This window comes from Protobothrops mucrosquamatus, unplaced genomic scaffold, assembly GCF_001527695.2.
Source record: "Protobothrops mucrosquamatus isolate PMUCROS unplaced genomic scaffold, P.Mucros_1.0 scaffold46, whole genome shotgun sequence".
Classification (NCBI taxonomy): domain Eukaryota; kingdom Metazoa; phylum Chordata; class Lepidosauria; order Squamata; family Viperidae; genus Protobothrops; species Protobothrops mucrosquamatus.
The window spans coordinates 563,895-582,491 of record NW_015386428.1 but is presented as its reverse complement, the minus strand read 5'-3'; the positions used below and the strand labels follow the sequence as shown (position 1 = coordinate 582,491).

Sequence of the window (18,597 nt, the reverse complement as noted above, 5' to 3'; positions counted from 1 at the left end):
CTGCTGAACGTCAACCGAGAGCCAACCCCACACTCACTAGCACTGATGACGCTACCTAGAAGGGCAATGAAACGTCTGCAAGCAAACAAACAAGCTCAGAGAATATCAAGGACTCCACAGAACGTTCGATGCGTCTCCAGGCTAAGCTCTGCTTCGGCTGCTAATGGGCCACTGAACCTGCTGGCCCCAGACCTCTCGGGTGACCTTGTGAAATGGCTGGATGGCCAGCAGCAGGTCACGGAGGGGGCCAAGGGGACAGATCTCAAAAGGCACTTTAGAGGACAGCCTTGAAACACCCTTCTCCCTCTTGCACTCTGGCCATCCACTGATGCGAGGACTCCGAATGATGGACAGAAGCTACGCCTTCCCATGCTTGCTTTTCTTGAACTTCTTTCAGCTTGGAAGGGTACCAGTTCCAGAAACGCGGTAAGCTTAGCCAGAGATGCTGATGCTGGATGCTGATGCCGAATAAAAATGGGACTCCATCTTCAGCTGGCTCTGGCAGCTGCTACACGCAATCAGCCTTTTGTCTACCGGTCACTTCCCAGGCCAGCGGGTGGCCCAGCATCCCCACCTGGCAATCCGACAAAGAGGAGGGTGGGAAAGAGCAGCCCCACCCCTGGCTCCTTCCAAATGGCAGGTGGTGGTGGTCTTTGGTCATTAGGAGAGAAAAACTCTGCTTGGAAGAAAAATGCAAACCATGTGCTGTCTATGGCGCCCGGTCAAGGCCAAGCTTTGGAATCAGTTCAACTGGGAACAACAGGGAGAAGAATCCTTCTGGCAACTCAAGACTTAAGTCTAGGCTGGATCCCCTTGATCAGTTTCCATGCGTTACTTCTTGCCCTGCCCTCAGGTGCTTTGGAGAATAGGTTGACCCCCTCTTTCCTGTGACAGCCCCTTAAATATTGGAAATTGCCTGGGACCTTCCTTGGAAGCGTATCCTTGGGCACCATGGCACTTTTGAGGAACTGTACCAGAGTGGCCAACCAGGGGCATCCATACACTTGTTTCAGCCACATGCCCTGCCACTGCTGCCAGCATGGGGGGGGTGTCCATTCACATGTATGGAATGTCACTAGGTCCTACAGCTCTCAAATGCCCAACTTGATCCCCCGTTCACACACACACCCCATTCACATTGTCATTGCTTCCCATTTGCAGATGTTGGCATGTTTCTTTCCTGGGAACTCTGCCCAGCTGGATCTGGCGACCGGATTGAGCAGAGCCCAGCAAAGAGAATTCCTCTCCAGGGTGGCAGGACCATCTTGACCTGCCGTGGTGTGCTCTGTCGCCTTCTTGTGGCATCTCCTGACAGCTGAGGGACCCCCACGCCTGCTGTCTGAAGAAGGGGGGGGCTCCCGTAGCATCGCCGTTGCCATCGCCCTCCCCGCCGAGGGGGCTCTTCCTGAGGAATCATCGTTCAGGCCAGCAGGGAGTCAAAAGACCCAGTTGTCCTCCTCCCAGCCAGAGCGGTTGCTCTGCCCAGGACCCCTCCCTTGTCCCCCCCCTCCGCTCTGCTCTGGAGGCTGCCTCGGGGCTCGGTGTGGGCTCTGGTCCATGTGGGGCTCCGTGTATCTCCTGACCCAAGGCCCTTTTGCTTATTGCCATACTTAATCTGAAGGGTGGGATCCGAGGTCTCGGAGGCATCTGCTTTGCCTTTTCCACTTTCTTGATCTGTAAACATCGAGACTCTTGGAGGTGTCCAGGTGAGGAATGGGGGGGCTGGCTGTGGCGAGGCCTGTAAGGGAAAAATAAGACTCCCGGCTGCAGAAGTGGGGCCACCTACTGCGGGTCCGTCCTTCCCACAGGCCTCCTGCTCAGTGGCCGGCTGCTTCTCAGGGAGCCTTCTTCTCGGCGCCCCCAGTCCTCACCCCTCTGCTGGCTAGGGGAAGGCAGGGGTCAGCCCCGTGTTACAGGCCAGGTTGTCTTTGCTGGGAAGCCGCCGGTTGTTGAATGTGTGCATGTTGATGACGGCGTCGGTCTTCACCATGAGGGGAGGCTGGGCTTTGTGCTTCGTGCGCTGCTGGCAGGTGAGGGACAGCCGGATCTCCTCAGCCATGGCGCTGCAGAAGGACCGCTGGAAGCAGAGGAAGAGGACATCCAGTCAGGGCTTGGCTCACTCAGGGGCAGACAAGCCCAGCACCCCAAAAGGCCCACCCGTAGGGCACCGTGGGGCTGCAGGGGAGCCAGACATAGGAAGCCCCTCCTCCATGCAACACTGGGGGGGGGGAGGAAAGGGGGTCTTGATGTGAATCTGGGCCCCCCATTTCCAGAAGGCTACTGATGGGTTAGGACAGCCAGAGGAGGGCAACTAAGGGGATATGGGGACTGTCTGGCAAAGATGGAGGGGAGACAGAATACCTTTGCTCAAATATGCCAAAGATGGCCTAGGGAAGATGGTCAGAAACCCTCTTCCATTTCCATAGCATCCAGAATCAGAAATGAAAGAGATAAGTTGCAGCGCCCTAGACTTCATTTAAATATAAGGAAGAAATTTCTGATGGTCTCCTCTGTACCAGAGTGGAGCAGTCTATCTCCAACTCTTTTTAAGGTGTCTGGACAGCCAGATGGGCTAAGTGGTTTTCTTGTACATCCCAGAAGGTTGAACTGGAAGATGATGCTCACCTGTCTGTGATTCTATGACTTTAAGACTCTGGCTCTTCTAATTGATTACCAATTTCTTTATTACATAAACCCCAACCTACTGACAACTTTGTCCCACCCTGAAGTTGTGTACTGGTTTTTTTTTTGGGGGGGGGGAGTGTTTTCCAATAGAGCCAGCAAGCCAATGTGTTGATTTGTGTTGGAGTGTTTAGAAGTAAAGCAGAGTTTTGCCCACGTTAGTTAGTTAGTTAGTTAGTTAGTCAGATCAGTGTACCTAATATTGTCCCTGGGACAGTCTGTGCTTCCCCAACCCCTGAACAGAACTATCAGTTCATCAGATGGCAGAGAAAGCCATTCTCCCCCCAAGAAGGACAATTTTCTCTACATCAATGTAAAAAAAAAAGGGGGGGGAGAGTTAGATGCACACTATGGAATTCACATGGGGGTTGGCTCTGAGTTAGCAAAGCCAAGATGTTTGGGGCACCCCTTCCGAAGAAAAGAAGGAAGCCAATACCTGCTCCCGCTCGGCTGCCTTACGCAGCTTGTAGATGAACTCCACAGTGGCTACGAAGACCGAGAGGATGAGTCCAGCAGCCAGGACGATGAAGAGCCCCCCGATGTTCTGAATGCCGAGGGCGCTGGCTTCCTTGCTCTCCTCTTCCGGGCAGCCGTTGCTTCGCCACCACTTCTCCTTCATGGCGTGCAGCTTTGCCTCTTCCTGAAGCTGGAGGATGGCGATGGTGATCTTGTCTCGGTATGGAGAACCTGTAAGTGGACGAGGCAGAGGGCGGAGCATTGCAGGAGACCCAGAGGACAAAGCTAAAAGGAAGATTGCTCTACACAAAACCTACGGAAGAATTTTCAGCCAGATCTGCTGGATAAGCAACGCACGTGTTGCAGACATTTCTATCGATTGGATTTTCAGCCAGACATAACTGATACAGCCATAAAGTTCAGGGCTTTTTGCACTGATAATTTTCACCGCCTCAAAGGAATCACTGCAATTTTTGGTGCAGGATAAGTGAGTTTGAGAAAGGCAGTTTCAGAAGTGATTCCAAAGTGTGTGCAGGAGGCTACTGTTCTGCTTGGCCCCTCTGGCGCCCCTGGCGTTCTCCGAGAGTGGTTGTTTTCTTGCAGAGATTTCCTCACCCAACTACGGTAGGTAACACCATCAGCGCATTGATGTTATCTAGTTGGCCAATGAAACATCTACCAGCAAACAACCAAGTTCAGAGAGCACCAAGGACTATGGAGTTCAACTCTGAGCTGAAAATATTCTCTTCTATTGGTTGATTGTTACAGTAGACATATGGGATGATCTGAGATTATTCCTAATCCTAGATTGATTCAAGACGAACTTTGCAGTTTGTCTTGGGCCAATCAACCTTCTTGATGTGCCTTGGTAGCAGCCAGTTTGGTTTCAACCATAGTCTGGAGAGCCCAAATTCCTGCATTTCCCACCAGGACCTGCTTTTGTCGGCTGCCCCCCTTCTCGCCCTTGCAGCCTCTCGCTATTCTCCGGACCCTCTCACCCATGGGCGTGCCAATCCCATAGCCCTTGGAATCGATCAGTCCTCCGATCTGGGTCAAGTTGCAGTTTCGTTGGGTGATGTACTCAATGGTGGTGGATTCCATCAGCAGGGCATAGTCAGAAGTCAGGGCACGTTGGATTCCTTCTTCGTTGTTCTTCACCAGAGATGAGGGTTTGCTGCTCATGAAGGCCCACATTTTTTCAAAAGTAGAGATCCTGGACTTCTGAAAGGGCAGATCCATGGAAAACAAAAGAAGGGGGGTTAGGCCAAGGCATGAGGGATAAGGTAGACTTCATTCAAAAAGCGCTGCTGACCAGCTCCTGCCCAGCCTTTGCCTTCATCTCAAAAGTCACACAGGAGGAGATTTGGGTTCAAAAATGGGCCAGCAGTCAAAAGGGGGTCAAGCAAAAACACTCTCCCTTTACACAGATTACACAGAAGAATTCTGCATGAGCTAGATTATTCCCTGCCCCTCTACAATGCACCTGGCTCTTTGGTGCCTCTGCTGTTTCCGGTGGTGGATGGTGTTCCATGAAAATCATGAATGAGAAGAGTTTGAGCAGGTGGAATCAAAGAAAACTCACCCAAAATTCAAAGAGCTTTTTGCCAGGACTGTTCAAGGCAAGCAAGCAACACATTACCTGATGGCCCGTTCCTTGGCTAGCCTGGCAACCTGTAACTAAGGCAGACAAGCTCTGGATAGCAGGTAGCCACCATAATCCTGTCCAAGTTTGCAAGTGATGGAGGAGAAGAACAGAACTACTGAGTAACAGAGTTGAAAGGGACCTTGGAGCTGTTCTAGTCCAACATCCTCTCAAACAAGTGACCCCTATATCAATCCAGACAAATGACTGTCCAATCACTTCTTATAAACCTTATAAACCTAATGAAGCACCCACAGCTTCTGGAGGCAACCCATTCCACTGATGAATTGTCACTGAAGTAAGAATCATTAAGATTAGAAAGCGGCACAGGCATAAGAATATTTCTTTTTCAAAAAGCAAAACGACAGGTAGTAAATCTCTCAACTAGGAGAGATCCCAGGAGGTTATTATATTTGCTCTTGGATGGGGTTGAACTATCCCAGGCAGACATGATGTGTAACTTGGGGGGTCCTTAACTCACAACTCCTGTATGTAAACCTTACCTTGTATGTGAGGAGATTACACTGCTAGCAATTAGAAACCGACATCAATACAATAGGTGGTTAACAATATCAGCTTTTGAAGTTAATCAGGTGTCTGGCATATATTGATTGAAGTGCCACACAGCATTTTGAAAATACCAAACAAAAGATTTATCAAGATATCCCCACATTTGTTACAGCCTGACTGGATGCTCTAATCCTTCTCCACCCTCAAGCAAACGAAAAGCACTTTCAATGAGTTCTTCTGATCCAACGAGAGCATCTTGCAATTGCAGCCATTTAAGCTGCTGATTTGGGATTCATTTCCCTTTTGGCCACAAGGAAAAACCTTTGTGCAGCTTGTCATGAACCTCTGTAGTATGTTCCCAACTATAATAGTCCTGCCTTCCTTGGGGTCCAGCAGGTGCCCTGGAACTCTTGCCTATTGCTGGGCTCCCCTGCCTGCTTCTCTGGCCAAATCACTCCCTGCTTACGCTGAAGGGGCCCTTGGAAAGCAGAGGGGGGCTGAGAGGGGAAGCAGTGGGGCAGTTCTGTCCCCCATAGACCCCTTTTGGGATGGACAGAGAGGAGAGGGCCAAGAGAGGGAGCAGATCTGCATGGACACAGGTCTGCGTGGACACAGGGGCTCCGCTCGCTCATTCGGCTGCGACAAATGCTCCGGTACTCCTAGGGAGGAGAGGCACAAAGATTGCAAGCTCACCTTGAAGAAGGTCATGGTGGCTCCGTCCTTGACTGCTCCATACTCAATTTTGGTCTGCTTGGCCAAATCGTCTGCAGAGCCAATGGGGGATTCCATCCTCTCCACCGTCAAGAAGGCAGCCAAGTTTGCCGTGTAGGAAGAGATGATGATGAGGGTGAAAAACCACCAGATCCCCCCAATGATCCGAGTGGACAGAGCTTTGGGCATCAGCTCGGACCCTGGGAAAGAAGGGAGAAAGGGAGGGAAGCAGTCACTGGCTGGACAGTCCCCACTCCCCCCCCCCCGGCCCAACTCTCAGTCCTGAGCTGCACCCCGATTGCACCAGGTCGTCCTGAGCGACCCCCAAGAAAAACATCCTGCCGTTTCTCTTTTTTCCTTCTGCTGCTGGCAGAAATCCCCAGCCCGTTCCTGCTGACCTTGGGCACAGCCAGTAATTTATGGGGAGCTGCAAATCAGAGTAATTAACTAAGCAGCTTTTATGTGATTTGAATAACAAGCCATTTGTGCAGTTTTATGTCTCTTTTTGTTCAACCGTTTAAAATAAAAAGGAACTCCTTTTATGTAGATTGCTTTTCAAAAGGGCTCCCTCTGACTCCGAGGACATTCTTCAAATATACAGGCTTTTTTAAAAAAGAAAAAGAAAAAAGAAAAGAAAAATCCAGACTTCTGAGCAAGAAATGATCTGGGCTACAAATAGCAGCCAAGTGTAGGAAAATACCATTTAAAAACGTGTTACAGGCCTACAGTGACTTTGCCCAAAGAGAGAAGGACATCCATGGATAGTTTTATCTCTTCTGCTCCTGATTCCAGGTGGAACCAAGTTTAAAAAAGGGCAGGGGCAGTGGGGGTCAGGATAGGAGGTCTGAAAGCCTGGGGGACCTGCCCCTTTGCTGATTCCTAGTCTACTCCATCCAAGGAGCCTCCTTTCTGTGCTGGCTGGCCAGATTCCTGGTGAACCTCCTGAAGCCTACAATTCACAGGCATGGAAAGATCTCCTGAGCCCATCATGCTCAACCCCCTGCTTGGTGCAAGAATCCAAATGGAAGCATTCCAGATAGAAACGGAGCATGACGCCTCGCTGGGTCAAAAGCTTCTCTGTCCACCTATCCTTAATGTTAGGGAGTTTCGCTATGATCAGAAAATTCCCCTCCCCTGGATACAAAGTAACAAAGTACAATTCCCTCCTCCAATAAACGGTTATAAATCACATTCTCCAATTAGCTTGAAGTGCGGGCTTTCTCCCCAGTCCGTCAAAACTCTATCAACTCTGGGCCCAATGACCTTGAGTTCCCATGGCTGAGTTATTATTGTTATGACTAGCTGGACTCTCATCCACATTCCCCCTCCCAGCATCAACTAACTCTAACAGCAATAGAGGAAAATGGCTGCATTTCCATCTGTTGTCAAAGCAAGAACATCCGATGTTAGCAGCGTTGACATCAATGTCACATATGCATGCAACAGTGTGGGGCTTCTAGGATGCAGACACACCTGACACCTTGACTTTTTTATTCTCCCCACATGGGCACTCTGGCCCTGATCGGAGGCCTCCATGTGATCCTTGGGTCTTTATTCTTTTTTCATGAATGAAAAATTACCCAGAGCAAATCCTGAGTAATCCCTGTTAGGCTTCAAGCACAGGGAAATTTACTGCCTGCTGGAACTCAGGCCATTTAGACCTGTGGAAGCCCCTGGACTTCCACTTCTCCCTGGCAGGAAGAGCTGGTGAGCATCCCGGGAGCAGGTCCTGCGTGGAACAGAGGGAGTCTCGCTCCTGAGGACCCCTTGAACCCCTTGGGTAGCTCATCAGGGAGGAGGTCTTGCCTCTGCTCCAAAGATCCTCCCCAATGGCGGAGATGGAGAAGCTGATCCTGACAAGCTCTTCAGAGACTGCCTAGAGACACCCCCTCCCCCCATTTCAAAAGCAACGTCTTTGCTTGTCATTGTGTGATGACAGCAACTCCTTGGCGCTCTGCTGCTGCTTGTAACCATGAAGGAGAGAAGACACTGTATTACATCTCTTGCTCCAAAGGCTTTTTTTCCCCTAACAACAACATTCATCTTGCACCTGTCAATCGACAAGCATGCAACATGTGCACAGAGAAATACATGAAACGGAAGGAAGGAAGGAAGGAAGGAAGGAAGGAAGGAAGGAAGGAAGGAAGGAAGGAAGGAAGGAAGGAAGGAAGGAAGGAAGGAAGGAAGGAAGGAAGAAGGAGGACCTACCTTGCTGCATCAGAGCTCCCATTCCAAACCAGAAACTGTTGAGGAGGGTGAAGTTGTTCTCGACGATGTCTGACCCAGGGTTGCACGGATGAGCATCATACCATTCATAAGGGCTGAACCTACGTGTAGAAAGAAGGGGAGGTCTCACTCCTGCAGACAGGATGGGCACGGATGGGCAGGAGAAAAATGCCCTGGGCTGGGCACCACTTGGGCAATCTGAAAAGCAGCCTAAATCAGGTTGGCCTCCCTATTCAGGTCTGAGCAAAAGTGGAATTCAGAAGTTGACCTTCCCCAACCATCAGTGGAGAAGCGACCTACGGCGGCAAATTACTGATGTTTTGGTGAACCCGGCTGATGCATGCAGCCAGCATAAACCTGTGAGACGCAGATGGATTGTGAAAGTAGCTTTTATAGTTTGATTTCCCTGTGTCTTTCTCCCTTTATCTCGCAAAGTTGCATGTTCTGAGGAGACCCCAATCAATTCAGATGAGTAAGAGGGAGGGGCTTTGCATAAACATGTTTTGATGTGTATAAAAATAAAATGCTTCATATGGACATTTTTATGTCCTGCATGGAATTCAAAGCAATGTACATGTATGTGGCTGTTGCAGAAATGCTTACAAATATTTGACATGATGGACTGTAGCCTGCCTTAAGTTAAATTTCATTCCCAGTGATTGCAAATAGATCCAGGTTGTTTTCTTGGCAACAATTTGTACTAAAAGAGTGTGATTTACAGTGATTTACAGAGGAAATCAGGATAGAAATTCTACAAACAAGGAAGCTGGGAGCCACGAAAGAGGCGAGCAGGCCAAGCCGGAGAAGAGAAATCCCCAGCCTATCACTGTACTGATAAAAGGTAAAATCTCCTTCAAGTGAAACTTAATTTCTGGATAGTCCATGTAGTCTTCTAGGCAGCAACGTGGAAATGGTTTGTTTAAGCTCCCCAGTCTAGTCTACAGCCTTGGGATGCCCTGGAAATCTCTGCTCCCAGTCAATAAGGGAAGCAGGACAACTGGCTTGTCTTCCAAAAGACTCGCTAGAAATTCCTCCTACATCTTCCTTCTTTGATTAGCCCTGATGGTGCCAATTTGTTCTCGTCCAACAAATTTTGCTGTCCCACGATTCTCCCCTTCCCTGAGCTCTTTCTTCAACAAACTTATTGGGCCTCTCAAATAATAATGCTGGAAGTGCTTGGTATGGAAAATGGCAAAGACATGAAATCAGCAGCTGCAGCAGCAATGTGAGCTTGCTTTTAAACCTCGGGGCTTTTAAAAGTCATGGATCCATCACTGGATGAGAGATAAAGACCAACACACACCGCAGGTTCCCAGCAGGGGAGGGACAGGGGATTCCCATGCTTCCCTACCAAGGATTCCCAAAGCCCATTTCACGAGACCTCCGGTTAGAGCAGTGAAATGGCAAAATTGTCTCAGGACGGAGAGAGACACACATTGACCCAAACACCAGTGCCCCTCCCACGGACTGTGTTTTTGCAAGGGGACCCTGAGTGAGAGGGAGGGAGGCCGGCCCGGATCTTGCACTTTTTGGGTGTATCTCCTTTCCATGTTGGCAAAAGACATTTCTAACGCTTTCGTCACCTCACACCCTTTGCAGTAACCACTCAGCCAATCCAGATCTGCCAGAGCAAACAAGGAGCTGGTCTGTTCCCCACAGAGCTAATTTTGACAAGCACATTATACAAAATTAGGGTATTAGGCACTAAGCTCAGGTAATCACCTCCAAAGGCTGTAATGGCCCCGGGGAGCCAGCACTGCATCATCACACACACACACCCCAGCACTAAGGATGATGGAGGCAATCATCCCGAGTCTCTGCTCTTCTCTCTAATCTCCAACTGGACAAGGCTGCTGCTAAACTGACAGGGAGGCTGCACTCAGCAAGTTTCCCACCTTTCGATTAGTTCCCATTAACATCATTCCCCAGGAAGCAGGACGGGTGGGAAGCCATTTCCCCACCTGCCGTCAGGCAAAAGAGAAAACCCCGCACTGACTAGGTGGCGCTTCTCTCTTTTTAACAGATGCAGCAGAGGCAACCAAGTGGCCCATCGCTAGTTCTGTCTGAGGCTACAGCCCCAAAAGTCGGTTTGGGTGACCTGCAACCTAGTATTACTAGCCAGAGAGTGGGAACTAGTGGTTCAGCACCCCTTCTCTTCTTATCTAACCTTGTAAAATAGGAGTGAAAACCCCTTCTGGTGAGAGAGAGAGAGAAAGGGAGGGGGGTCTGATATGGTACAGAAGCTGATCCAGGAAGAGGGGCTGAGGGGAAAGCTCCCACCGTGTATCCAAGGCTTTTTTTTTTTCCCCGGCAGGTTCCCTTACCTGGCAATCACAAAAAGCACACAGCTAACTCCCAGGTAAGCAAGCAGGATGTACATCCAAATGTCAGGAGACAATGGGTTCAGGAAGGAGAAGACACTGGGGTTGGTGCCGTTGGCCTTTCGGTAGAGAATGCTGATTCCCAGGGTCATGAAGGGCTTGGAGAAGTCTATCACTTTCTCCCGGACGTGGGTGATGGTGAGGGGAGCGACTGCCAGATCAGCCTTCTGCAAAGCAAACCAGCAAGAAGCACAGGGAGAGAAAGCAGTGGTTAGAGACAAGCAGGGGAGACTCGGTGGAGCAAAGCAGTCGGATCTGGGTAGAGGTCCCAAAGGTGGGGTTTTTTTCACAAGGCAACTGGCCTTTCTTGGGTTTTTTCTTTGTAAACATTTTGCTACTCCTTTTCAGTGAACTGAAGAAGCTTCTTGGATGAGAAGTGAAACTTTTTCAAAGAAAAAAGAAGCCTTTTGGAAAAGCACCTTTGGGACAACCACGATGACCTGGACCAGGAGTAGGCAACCTTGGCTCTTTTATGACTCGTGGACTTCAACTCCACTGGCTCAGGAATTCTGGGAGTTGAAGTCCACGAGTCATAAAAGAGCCAAGGTTGCCTACCCTGACCTGGACAATTGAGAACCTCCATAGAGATCTGGGAAGGTCTTAGAACTGCATCTCCTTTAGGTAAAGTAGCTCAGAGTCCTAATGACGCCATGTCTATGATGTTTTCTGGCAAGCATACAGAAGTGCTTTTCCTCCTTCTTCAGGGCTGCTTTTAAACTTCATGGAGCCAACAGTCCCAGGATTCTCCAGAAATCTCTTGTCCAAGGATTAACCAGTCCCGGCAGGGCTTAATATCTGAGCCCGACTAAGTTAGCCAGGCACTGCCAACTTAGTTGAGGTGCCTCTCTTTAAGATCAGTTAAAATATCAAACTGTCTTGATGAGCAGTTTCTTAAAGGAACAAGTCTCTCTCTTACAACAGACACAAAGGAATTGGGGAGGGGCTATTGTTTGAGGGGTAACGTATTCAATAATATTTGGAACTTCTCTTTACGCTCCTAAGAAGCAAATATGTGCAGGTTGTCCACTTTAGCCTTTCCAGATCCCGTGACCCACTGGGACACCGCAACCGTCATAAATACAAGACAGTTGCCAAGTGGCTGAACTTTGATCCCGTGACTGCGGGGAGGCCTCAACGGTTACAAATGTGAAAAGCGGTCCTAAGTCCCCTTTTTTCAATGCCGCTGTAACTTTGAACAGTCACCAAATGAATGTTGTAAGTTGAGCACTACCTGTACCGGATCCAGTTTTTTTTTAAAGGCCACTTTCCCCCCCTTTTTTATGAGAAGGCCCACTTTTTGCCCTTATCCACAGATGTCCCACAATGGGTCATGCTGGAAATAGCAGAGCCATTGTTCTTGTCTGGGCATGTTTGCCTGCTAGAGCCAAGCCTGCAGGGTTGAAGTCAGGCAGTTCCCACCCACCCACCCACCCACCCCCTGCCCTCGGTTCCCTCAACAGCCTTTGGCTCTGAACACCCTGGTTCCTGCTGCCACCTGTGATCTTCTGGGAGGGCACCTGGCCTGAGATACTATTCCTAATTTGAGTGGATGAGAGAAAGAGATAAGAGCTGCCTCAGCCTTGGTGTAAAGAAAGTAACAGAATAAACTCAATAGTGCCATCTCCTGCTTCTGTAGTTTTAAGCCTACAATCAGCCCCCATCTCCTTTAGCAAACAGACTAACCTGAAAAGGTATTAAAAAAATCAAACTTCGTTAAAAAAAGGTTACAAACCTCTTTTTTAATTAAGTAGTCTGATGCGAAACATTCAGTGGTGGAGGATATGAAAAACTAGAGCAGTTAAAAATGCAATCTTAAAAGAATCTCCAAAACAAAAATATTCAGGAAAATATAAACTTCTCGCAGTGCTCCAAATTCCAGGTAATTCTAAACAGGTTCCAAACCAAATCCAGCAACTGGCCTTATAGAGAGATAATACCAAAGATTGTAAAGCTAAACAGCAAACTGTATTCTAAATAAGAAGTATTCTTATGCATATTTCTAGATTATTTCCTAGAGATAAACAGACTATTGTAGCATATTTCTTACCTGGTTCCTTTGGATTTTTTTTTTTTTGTACATACTAGTATTTATAACCTGAAAACCAGAAGCTCAGAAGAAATATTGCTTCTTTTCATTTCCTTAATCTGAGTATCCAAATTCTATATACTTTTTTTTTTAATTCTTTTTGAGAGAAAAGAAAAGAGTTTGGGAAAATTTGTTGCAGACATGCCAAAACCCACATGATTATTCTGCTTTTGATAGAGAAAACGTATATTCTCACTGACTGGATTTCTGAGAAAGCAATCAAGTCAAATAACTTTACTACAGTCATAAGACCAGAAAATATAACAATATGCAACCTAAAAAGTAAGTAAGTATAGATACGCCTATTGTCCTTAATAGTGTTAAAACCACGAATCCCGGGTATACACATAATGTGAAATGTGCTACGCCTATATATCTATTGCCAAATATAGATGTTTAGATAAAAAAGGTATGTTACATAAGAAATAAAAGAATAAAATAGAATAAAATATAAAATAAAATAAAATAAAATACTCGGATAGAAATACAATATAACAGATTAAAATAACATGAAATACCAGTAAGTAAATTGGTTAGAATGTTCAATTGCATGTAGAATGAATAACACATATGGACACACAAAGCTGGGCCACCTGGCAGGATATAGTTGAGTACTTATTAGAGCAGAGGACCAACAAATAAAAGTTCTGCCTGGAAAGGTCTTCAGGATGGGGTGGATGAGGGTCATTCTGGAGTCCCTGTACAAGGAACAACAAAGAAGCACATGGCTGAAAGACTCCATGGGCAGAGGTGCTGGTGCACTGGAATATTGTTTAGGGCCCCCAAAGGCCTGGGGAGGGCACCGTGTCTTCCTATGAGAATAGATGGCTGGCATGAACCCTTTTGGAAGAATCTCCTGAATTAAAGGTCCAGGCAGTAGGCTTTGATTAGACAGAAGGCCTGTGTCCCAGAGCTGTTACTTGAGAATGCATTTGGCATTTTCAAAGCCTAAGAAGCAGAGACTCTTCATTGAAAAACCCAATAAGTGGATTTAGCTTTCTTAAGCCGCGGTGATTTAAAATGGTTCTTGAGGACCAAGGGGATCAGGCCTGTAGGGAAGAAGATTAACTTTAACCAAAAGCTGATGAGTCAAAATCAAGCTTCAGCCTCTACAGAAACTAAACCGATCTCTAAAAGTTAAACAGCATCCTTAATATAATTTGGGACTGCAACAATGGCTTTAATAAACTAAACAACTTCAAGAATATTGAACCTGACAAGAGGGCAGATTCAAGTATCATAGAGAAGCTGAGGGACACCTTGCACGGTGCAGAGATGTGCTGAGAGCTCCCTTTGAATGAAAATGAAAGTCTCAGAGCAGCTGCAGAGTTGCGCTAGTCCAATAAGAAGGAGTCCCGTTAATGTCTCACTTATGGATTTTATGGGGATGATGAGCAAAGATAATTTTTTAAATATTTTTAATAATTGTTCTTTTAGGCAGAAAAATGTTTGTTTAATGCTCTTCTCATTCCTATCTCAAAAATGGACCAGGTAACCACATCATCTGCATACAAGTGATGGGATAAACTGTTATGCTAAAACAGGAGGATGATGAGCAAGGAACAGAACATAGAACAATAGAGTTGGAAGGGACCTTGGAGGTCTTCTAGTCCAACCCCGCTTGAGTAGGAGGCCTTACAGCAGGCATGTCAAACTCGCGATGTCACATGACATCGCGCATCGTATCGGGCCGATTTTGCCAATGCCGGCAATGGGGTGGGCGTGGCTTCCACGTGATGCGTCCGGCCCACGGGCCGGCAATTTGACACCCTTGCCCTACATCACTTCAGATAAATGGCTGTTCAGTCTCTTTTTGAAAGCCTCCAGTGCATAGTATTATAGGGGGTGGGGAAATATTGAATCAGTCTGTGCTTCTTGCAAAGAAACTTGGAGTCACTTCTACCTTTTCTGTTTTTTTCCTTTTTTTGTCCTTTTTGTTTCCTCTTACTATTTCTAGCCAGCACTCCACAATTACTCCATCTTGCACAGCCGGTTTCTTCCCATTCAGGCCCCTACAGCTTCAGGCACTGAAATAAACACCTGAACAGCATCACTTGCCCATATGGAATAGAGAGATGTATAACTGGATATCATCAGCATCTTGATGAATCTTGGGGCACCCAACTGTGCGCTTCCCTCCATGTAGATGTAGTTCCATTGAGGACTGCATGTTGAGTGTGGCTGGTCAGAGCAAAACAATGGCAAACCTTCCTCCTCAAATGTGTTGAAAAGGGGGGGGGGGTTAATGAGCAAGGAACAAATCCTGCGCATCCTTTTTCAGTTACCTCACTGAAGTTTGAGGTTTGAGCAGCCTCACAATCCATTGTACCTACGAGGAATCCGGCAGTGTGTAAGAAACATGGTGAAGTGGAGCAGAGCTTCTGTTCTCTTGCCCAGAGGGGTTTCATTTTCAGACACACTTTTAAGCTTTTGGTAACACAAAGGGTTTACGTTTCTGAGAAGATGAGAATCACAGGCGAGGCACAGCGGTTAGCCTGAAGCTTTGTTATCAACATGGCAAATTTCCCATCCCAAACTGCTCCAATATTTGTGTAGAAAAGTATTCTGGTACTAGCCATAACATTCCAGGAAAGGGGGGGGGGAACAGATTGGATTAAAAACTGAAACAAATTACCAACAGGGCCCCTAAGATTCTTTAATTTCTTCTTTAATGCACACATCTTCTTGCTAGGAAGATTGCAAGACAAAAATATAGAAGGAGGAGGAGCAGGGATGAGTAATGATGGTTGTAATTATTCTAATGGTTAAAGCTGTCTTGATTTACACACCTCATGATCTTGAGATGCATTAAAAGTCCTATGTTCAAGGGGCAGGAAAGAAGGTTAGTTGAATCCATGCACTGACTGGACCTTAGTGATTAAAGCGAATCCTGCATGTTCTTGGTACACCAGTACCTGAAACAGGAAAAGGCTGCACTCCTTTGATTTCTAACGGTCTGTTAAAAATAGATCATGCCAGACAAACCTTACTGCTTTCTTTGACAAAGTGATTAACTTAGTGCAGGGGTAGGCAACCTTGGCTCTTTTATGACTCGTGGACTTCAACTCCCAGAATTCCTGAGCCAGACAAAGTAGACCACAGCCTACTTCTTGGTAAGACAGTGCAAGGTGGGATAGATAGCATCACCACCAGAAGGATTCGCAGTTGGCTGACAAACCACACTCAATGTGTAGTCCTTAATGGAACCACATCTACACAGAGGGAAACATGCAGTGGGGGTACCTCAAGGCTCTGTCTTAGGCCCAGCTCTTCAACATCTTCATGAATGATATAGATGAGGGGATAAAATAGGAACTCATCAATTTTGCAGTTGTCATCGGGGTGGGAGAATTGCCAATACTTTAGGAGATAAACCCAAGAGTCAGAAGGATCTTGACAAACTTGAGCGTTGCGTCCTATTCAACAAGTTGCAATTTGGTGGTGAGTAAACTAAGGTCCCACACGTAGTAGGCAGGAAAAGTCAAATGCACAGATATAGAATAAGTGGTACCTGGATCAAAAATAGTAACTGTGAGAGAGATCTAGGTGTCCTAGTGGATCACCAGTTAAGTATAAGCCAGCAATGTGCTGCAAATGCCAAAAAAGCCAGTGGAGTCCTAGGATGCATCAACAGAGGGACAGCATCAAGATCATGAGAAGAGATAATATAGCTTTATACTGCACTAGTGAGGCCACACTTGGAATACTACATCCAGTTCTGGTTTACCACAATACAAACAAGGTGCTGAGAAAAAGTAAAGAGAAGAGCAACAAAGATGATAAGGGATTTGGAGGCTAAATCATACAATGAACAATTGAGGGAAATAGGTATGTCTAGTCTAACGAAGAAAAGGACTAGGGGTAATATGACAAGAGTCTTCCAACACTTGAGTGATTGCCACAGAAAACAGGGGTCAGCCTATTTTCCTTGGGATCTCTCATCTGGACTACTGCAAAACAGTAGACATGGAGCTACCTTTGAAGAGTATTTGGAAACTTCAACTGCTGCAGAATGTGATGGGGGCAACTCTGGGTCCAGAAAGAGGGCCTTTTCTGCTGAGGACCCCTCCCTTGAGAACGTTCTTCCACTGGATATCAGGATGGCCAATTTGGCTGGCCTTCTGTGAGCTCCTGAAGACCCATCTCTTGGCCTGGCCTGTAGCCCCAGGTGCATGAAGGAAACGAAGGTGATTGTTGGTTTTCTTGGTTGCTGTGTAGTTTAATGATTGTACTGAATCTGATTTTATTTTTTAATCACTGTTTGTCACCCAGAGTTGTTGCTGAAATGGGCAACTATATAATTTAATTAAACCAAGCAAGCAAGCAAGAGCCACAAAGGTGACAGAGACTTGTTGCCCCTCTGGGTTAAATCCCATCAGACTTGGTCTGAAGTTTTGCACGATGCTCTCTTCTGTATGCTTGCAACGTGGCACTCAATTTCTCTTCTGTTTTGATTTCTCAGCCTCAGTCCAGATCTAAAGCTGAAAGGGAGCCGTTTCCTGTCTGGGGCAGACAGCGGGCTAAAGTCCCATACCTGCCTCCAGGAGGTAGCCTGAAGCCTCTCCTGCTGGTTCTCCTCCTTGCCCAGAATGCTGGGGTCCCTGCCCCACTGCCAGCCCCATATTGTCCAGGGTCCTCCGTTAACACGTTCCTGAAGGCTCTTAAAGCACTCAGAATTTTCCATGCAGCTACAATGATGTGACGGTGACTGAAGCCCTCCGGGAGAAGGCTTAATCTGCTCCTGTGCAGGTGGCTGAGCCCTGCCCTTGCTCTGCCATTCATGGCCCTCTTGAAACGGCTCTCAGAGGGTAATTATGCCATTAATTACATTGTGCTCTTCTGCAGGCTCAGTCTGAGGAGAGCTGTGCCCTGAATTTGCATGAAAAACACAGAACAGGACGAGAGATTAGTGAGCCCTCCGACGACGCATTTCTACACGCAATTATTACAGCGCCCAGGAAGGTGCTGGGCCTCCTACGACTTTCTGCGCTTGGTGCTCCGGTTCATCATCAAACGGCTGAAAGTCGCTGTCAGCGGCAGAGGCCTTATTAATAAAGAGACAGCTGGAGAAGGACCTGCCTCCCCCAGGTAATCAAGGTTAACAAGGTCTATTTGCTCTGAGGTTATCCTACATTGCCGACTGATTATTATTTTTCTTTCTTTCTTCAAATGGCTGACAGAAACTGACAAAAGCGAGTCCCATCGCAGCTCGGGGATCCAGATTCTGGCTTGCTGAGATTCTGGCCTTCCGTCCATCTTCCCCTGATTATGCAGCAGTGCAACTCTGAGCAAAGTCATTTACAGCTTCAATTAAAAGGGAGCCCACTTAGCGTTGTGGAGAGGGAGGGCTGGTAATTAATGCTTGAAGGGGTTTTTTTGGGGTGGTGGTGGTGGAGGAAACGTGACTTCAAAAGATGCTTTCAATAACTGTAAGTGGTGATTACTTTCCGAAAGTGTGCTTAAAAGCATGTTACTTTTAAATTACCCTCTCAAGCCTTTTTTTTTCCTATTGGAAAATGACTTCTTTGCTCTTGCTTGTAAGGGATACACCACTATTCCAAGGGAGAGAGGGGGAGGCAGAGGACGGATCCCCACTAAATAAATAGTATAATGTAGAGTATCAGATTAGGACAGGGGTAGGCAACCGTGGCTCTTTTATGACTCGTGGACTTCAACTCTCAGAATTCCTGAGCCAGCCATGCTGAGGGGAAAGGCAGAGGTTTCCAAGGTGAGCCATGCTGGCTGAGGAATTCTGGGAGTTGAAGTCCGCAAGTCATGAAGGGGCCATAGTTCCCCCATGCTGGCTCAGGAATTCTGGGAGTTGAAGTCCACGAGTCATAAAAGAGCCAAGGTTGCCGACCCCTGAACTAGGACTAGCAGAGATTAGGGTTCCAATCCTCTAC

At 47.2% G+C, this 18,597-nt stretch overlaps 1 protein-coding gene across 1 annotated transcript in view; it reads right to left on the bottom strand.

The window, feature by feature from the left end:
• Positions 1-1,882: 1,882 nt before the first annotated feature.
• Positions 1,883-18,597, bottom strand: part of GRIK3 (glutamate ionotropic receptor kainate type subunit 3) — a 44,690-nt gene continuing 27,975 nt past the window's right edge. The window contains exons 10-15 of the mRNA XM_015811668.2: positions 10,552-10,775; positions 8,210-8,328; positions 5,984-6,201; positions 4,137-4,359; positions 3,119-3,369; positions 1,883-2,077 (exon numbers count right to left, since the gene is read on the bottom strand). Of these exons, the coding sequence (XP_015667154.1) occupies positions 1,883-2,077; positions 3,119-3,369; positions 4,137-4,359; positions 5,984-6,201; positions 8,210-8,328; positions 10,552-10,775 (1,230 nt within the window). The remainder of the gene's footprint in view (positions 2,078-3,118; positions 3,370-4,136; positions 4,360-5,983; positions 6,202-8,209; positions 8,329-10,551; positions 10,776-18,597) is intronic.